Here is a 6,441-nt window from a genome sequence, read left to right on the forward strand (position 1 = left end):
GCTCACAAAAGGTTGCCCAATGGCATCATGGGTCTTCTCTGCAGGGAACACTTCCCAGGCTTGGTTACCCATGCCGGAGCGCGAGAGCCGGCCTACACGTACGAGCACTACGTCAGCGCCCCTGATGCGGAGGACGAGACGGGCCACACGTACGACAGCGTGGCGGAGTGGGTTATGACCGAGTTTTGGGTAAGTCTTCCTCCCACTACTTTGCTCAATACATTGCATTCGCCAGAGTTTGTTGAACCAGTGTATTGATACATTTTTTCTATATGCAGGACTTCTTTAGATGCGCCGAGGGCTACGAGGAGAGGGCGACCAAGGCATTGGCCAAATCTTTTAGATGCCGCATCTCAGACATGCATTACGAGGCGCGGCTCCAGGCCATCATCTATTACTGTGCCGTCTACGAGGCTCGGAGGGTCGTGGCACGCGCCGTATCCACCACTTCCGCCGCATCAGCAGCCGTCGGGAGCGTCGGGGTACTAGCAGTATCCACCGCCGCAGCAGCAGCAGCTGCCGGAGGGAGGGTCGAGGGACTGGGATGCTTGGGGGTGAGCTTGTTGCTCTTCATAATGTATTGTCGTGCACTTTGTGAGATGAACTGTTGGATTTGAGATGTTAAGATGGATTATGTGAGACATGTGATGTGGATGGCATATTTGTTAAATATGTGATATTTGTGATATATATGATGTGTTATATTTGTGAAATATGTGATGTTGAAGCTGGAAATATAAACAAAAATAAAAAAAATGCTCTCTGGACTCTTTGCAGAGAGCTAATATTTGCCGAGAGCCCAACTAACTGGGATCTCGGCAAAGAGTAAGATTTGCCGAGCACCTAACTCTCGGCAAATATGACTCTTTGCCGAGAGCATATTCTAGGGCTCTCGGCAAAGCTTTCCTTTGCCGAGCGCTGGCTCTCGGCAAACCTTTCCTTTGCCGAGCGCTGGCTCTCAGCAAAGAAGTTTTTTTTTTAAACCACCTCAGCCCCATAATCTATTTTTTTTTTAAAAAAAAAATTCTTTGCCGAGAGTTGCTCTCGGCAAAGAAGTGTATGGGACGACCGTTACGGGCGGGTTGCCGTTACAGCGGTGATATTTTGCCGAGAGTTAGGTTTTGCTGAGAGTTTTTATTTTGCTCTCGGCAAAGAGTTTGCCGAGAGGGGCTTTCGGCAAATAAACCTTTGCCAGGAGACCTTTTGCCGACCGCTCTTTGCCGAGAGCAGCGCTCGGCAATTGATCTGCCGAGAGTGAAATCCTCTTTGCCGAGAGCTTCGGGCTCTCGGCAAAGGAGGGGAATCCGGTTGTGAATATGATCAAAGAGAAATTGTTTCAATTTGAATTCAGACAAGGGGCCGGTCGCAGTTGATACAACCCATATTTCCTAATTAGTGCACGTGTATCGTCACTAAACCATCATATAAATAACTGTGATAATTTCATGATACCGTTGTGGTAAATTGATCATATATTTCGTGCCAAATACCAAATAAATTGAATTATCATAACACACACACACACACACACACGAGTAATTAACCTCACAGCACAAACGTGTTATTATATTTAATTTGTCATATGATCAGCAATATTTTGAAATAAATTGAACTTACAATAAAAGATTCAATACATGAATTCTTCAAAACGGTCAAACTCGTCAAGCCAGCAAGCTCCAAAGATATACATATAAAACACCGATCGAAGAAACAAGGACTGAAAGCAACGACGTCTGAATTAACGCAACCACGTCCGGCCTGCATGCAGATCGACGACGACGTCCCATGCAGATGGGCCTGCAGCTCTGCCGGGCTGGATCCAAACAGCTAGTCCCATGCAGCCTGCAGATCGAATCATTTCTGCAGCAGCTCGGCGCGCTCGGTGCAGGACACGTCCGCCCTGTTGCTGTCCGCCTTGTCGTCCGGGTCCCCGCCGACGATGACTGGTGCGCAGTAGTACGTGGTCTGCGGAGCCGACTTGTTGAACCCGGACACCACCTCCGTGATGAGATCGCCCTCTATCCGCATCGTCACGCCGCCGACGATGCCGTCGCCGCTGTACAGCATCGCGAAGTAGGGCGGGTGTACAGCGTCGGACGTCAGGTGCAGCTGCAGGTCGGTTTCCACCGTACCCAGCTGCTCCACGGTCTTCGACTTGCTGAGTGAGAAGAAGACGAAGGAGTCGGCGGCGGGGTTCGACGACGTCGCCCGCGAGTCGTTGCCGAACAGGTACACGGTGATGTTGGTGTAGTACATGCGGACGCGGCCGCTGGGGTTGTAGAAGCGGACTTTCACATCTAGGACTATCTCGGCATTCTTCGCCGGCGACGGCGACTGCGACAGCGGCTTGTTGAAGAAGGGAAGTGAGCCCCCGACGACCGATACAGACAGCAGCTCAGGGCGGAGAACCACCTTGATGGCGTGCACTGTAACGGCAACGATGAGAACGGTCATCACCAAGGCCAGCACGTACCTCGCCGCGTCTAGCCATCGGAATGTCGTCGTTGATTTCTCGCTGTCACCGTTAGCTGCCATTGTAAGACGACGTAACAGCTAGCTTTGTCGACTTATTGCTCAAAAGAAAAATATTTTTTTGACTTCTACAACGTCTACGTGGACCTAGCTAGCTAGAGAAATGAGCTAGTCTGCTTGGTTCACCGACGCAGCGACCTATTTATAGATCTGTGTTTTGGAAAGGCCATCCATAGTTCAATATACACTACTAGAGAACAGACTTTAGAACGATGTCTCAATTTGACATTAGCCTCGGCATTTTTTGCCCTCGGGACTAGAGAGGCCTTTAGTCCTGGTTGGTGTCTCCAACAGAGACTAAAGGTCCCTGTCCAACGGCTAAACCGGGACTAAAAGTCCTCCAACCTTTAGTCCCGGTTGGTAATACCAACCCAGACTAAAGGTAGACCCTTTAGTCCCGGTTGGTAATACCAACCCGGACTAAATGACCCTTTAGTCCCGGTTGGCACCAATCGGGACTAAAGGTCCCTGGATGGGTTAGTTCAAAAGGAAAGCATCCCATCTATTGTTAGATGTGTTGTGTAGGTGGGGTGGTAAGCTACGCGCGAGGCAGTGCATAAGGTCTTGGGTTCGAATCTCACGTGGCGCAGCGGTGGGAGGTATTTTTTTTTTAAAGCTGGGAGGATCTTTAGTCCCAATTGTGGCAAACCGGGACTAAAGAACAATACCTTTAGCCCCGGATTGCTAGTCCCGGTTGGGAAACCGGGAGTAGAGCTAGTTTCCAACCAGGACTAGATCTCATTTATGTAGTAGTGATACTACAGAGCTGGCAAATGACAAACATGTATTTGTCGAATTCTATGTATTTCGACACGCGTACACACATAATTTCTGTTTTGTACCAAGCCATAAAATAACTTACTATACTAATTTACGAGATTATTGTAACTCCCTCTTCAGTGATTTAATCGCTCTATTCCAAGTTATAAGGTGCTTTGACATTTTTAGATAAGTAGATTTTACTATGTATCTATATATACATTTATGTCTAGATACATAGTAAAATCAATGCATCTAGAAAAAGCCAAAATGTATTATAATTTGGAATGCAGGCAGTACTAATTTAGCATAGCATATTACTAGCTATTTTGTTTGATTTAAAGAGCTTATTACTATTCTGGTTTACACATTAAATTTCTTCTTCTAACAACTTCTATGTACTAAATATATCTATATTCGATATGAAAACTGCTACACTATACATCTTATTTTACCTTTTCTACTAGTATGGATTACGGCAGTGTTCGGCTGGCTGGCTGGCCAGCCACCTCATGAAATCACTGTTCACGTCCTGCCAGAACAGTATTTTCCTCTCACAACAATCAGCAGAAACAGTATTTTTCAGTCCTGCCGAACATGCCCTACATTTTTGATATATCAAGTTAAACACAAAATTGTCGTATAGACTAGGTTAGGCCTTGCTTGGACCCATGAAACACCAAACCAAGTTTAGGGACCCAAATGTATCGTTTTGGAAGTTCGTGTACCGTGATAACACCGTCGGCCAAGTTTAGGGACCGGCGATGATCATCTTAGAAGTTCGTGGACTGGAATGATACCGCTAACACTACTACAAAAACAAATTTGCGCAGCGTTGCGATAACGCTCTCCGCGACGGGCTCCTATTTTTGCCTGCTACGGTAAATCCCACGATTTACCGCGGCGGGCATTTTTTATTTACTGAGGCGGGCACTTTTGCCCGCCACGGTAAATTGATTTACCGTGGCGGACCTCTTAATATGCCCGCCACGGAAAATACCTATTTTCCATGGCGGGCATATTAAGAGGTCCGCCACGTTAAATCGATTTACCGCGGCGGGCATCCTATAAAGCCCGCCTCGGTTAAGGCCGAGGCCCAATAGGCCCAGGGCGAGGCCCGTAGCGGGTACTGGTATAAAATGAACACTTAGGGTTTCAGTTCTCTTACCTCTCATTCCCCTCCGCCGCCCTACGCGCAACAGGTCCCCGTCCAGATTCATCCACTCCTCTTCCCCTTCGTCTCGGTCCGCTCCGCCCCTTTTCCCCTTCTCGTCGTCGCAACCGCCGCCCATCCGGGGCTTGGATTGGCCTTCCCCCACTGCTGCTGGTAGGCAAGGAACCCCTTCCGCTCTTCGCTCCGACGGATTTGCTCGTTCCGTTTGTCTCTGGTAGAATCTGTTCGCCTACCGCTGCCTCGAATCCGTTTGTCTCCGGAGCAGCGATGGAGCACTAATACTTACAATTTTCCGATGGTTTGTCATGTTCCCAGGTGGATGTGCCCTTGACTGCCCAGCGCCCGCCCGCCCGCCCGCCTTCCCGCAGCAGCAATGGACGACGGGGACCGGGATTTGTCCAACCCGGACACGTACCTGTGCCCGGCGCTCGGCACCGACCCGCCTAGCAGCTGCTCCATGGACAGCTACTTCGACGAGATCCTCAAGGACACGGAGCACCACGCCTGCACGCCGCCGTGCCCAGTATCTCTCTCTCCCACCCTCTCTCTCCTCTCAGTACCTCCCTCATCTCTCTCTCGTAGGCGAGGAGCTGCGTGGCGCGCAGGGACGGGTGATCCACACGGCGGCAGATCCAGGCGGCCGCGTCGAGTCCCTACGACATGGATCCACACGGCGGTGGATCCAGGGCGGCCGTGTCTACTCCCTGCTCCCACGACGTGGATCCACACGGCGACGACACAGATCCACGGCGAGACGGCCCCAACCTGCGGCAATGACGCAGATCCTGCGAGGATGACCTCCCCGGCGGCAGATCCGGCAAGGTGGAGACCCCGGGGCGGATCCAGCAAGGTGCGGTGGCGCCAGTATTGGGTTGTGAATGGGCTCGTCAGTGGGCTCGAGAATGGGCTCGCTGGTGGGTTCCTGGGTTTTTTTTTTTGAAACGTTTAACCGCGGCGGGCATCCTAACGTGCCCGCCGCAGGAACTCGATTAACCGCAGCGGGCAAAGTGGTCCGCCGCGGGAAGGCCACGATTTACCGTGACCTTTTCACGCTGGCGGACGCGTTTGCCCGCTGCGCAAAAGCAAATTCGCCCGCCGCGGAAAACGTTTCTGTAGTAGTGTGACCAAGTTTAATTAAGGACCCACATATATCAGTTTGAAAGTTTATGGATCGGTATGGCACCGACGGCCAAATTTAGGGACCCCGGTGGTGAGTTTTACTCTTATAAAGCATTTGATGAACATGTGAATGCACGCATCTTGTGCCCACCGATTGGGCCAGGGAAGCTCGGCCACAACCTGCTAGGTATGAACAAGATGCATGCCCCAGGCTAGGCCTTTGATCCTGTCATCTAGTCATCATATCATCCAGCAAAGTGCAAAGGTGCCCTAGTACAGTTCACCAACATATATATACGTTATATATTCTCTCCTCAACGCTGTGCAGCTATGGCAAAGTATAAAAGGTGTCGATCGGTGGTAAATCAGTGTAGTGCATACAATGTACGGTGGTTGGCTACTTCCTTTTCTTTGTCATGTGATTGTTTCACCTTTTGTCTCTCGGTCCCTCCTGCTGCTTCTTCTTCGTTCCCTTTAGAAAAGCTACCTCGTAGAGAACACGATGCACACCGAGCGAGTAATATTCTCCTAGAGCAGATAGATCTCATCGAGTAAACTTCAAGTGCGGACACACTTGTTGGGGTGGAGGCGTACACTACAGTAACTCAGAGATTACTGGACGATATGAAAGAGTAACAGATATTACTGTACATATATATTTCCTGAACTACGATAATTCAGAGATTACTCAATGGGTAAGCAGAAAAGATATGATTACTCCATACGTTTTTAAAGAAAGTTCCATGTTTAATTCTTAATTCTTAAATATTTTCATATATCAACACCAAATTAGATTTGAAGGTGACAAAATCTACTGATGATCGATTAAAGAGTCTTTATTCAGAATATATGTCTAG

General features: G+C 49.3%; 1 protein-coding gene across 1 annotated transcript; it reads right to left on the minus strand.

The window, feature by feature from the left end:
• Nucleotides 1–1,550: 1,550 nt before the first annotated feature.
• On the minus strand, nt 1,551–2,630 carry LOC136523086 (uncharacterized). The gene has a single exon (XM_066516863.1). The coding sequence runs from the start codon at nt 2,533–2,535 to the stop codon at nt 1,855–1,857; it is 681 nt and encodes a 226-aa protein (XP_066372960.1). The 5' UTR covers nt 2,536–2,630; the 3' UTR covers nt 1,551–1,854.
• Nucleotides 2,631–6,441: the final 3,811 nt, after the last annotated feature.

Source organism: Miscanthus floridulus, chromosome 18 (assembly GCF_019320115.1).
Source record: "Miscanthus floridulus cultivar M001 chromosome 18, ASM1932011v1, whole genome shotgun sequence".
Taxonomy (NCBI): domain Eukaryota; kingdom Viridiplantae; phylum Streptophyta; class Magnoliopsida; order Poales; family Poaceae; genus Miscanthus; species Miscanthus floridulus.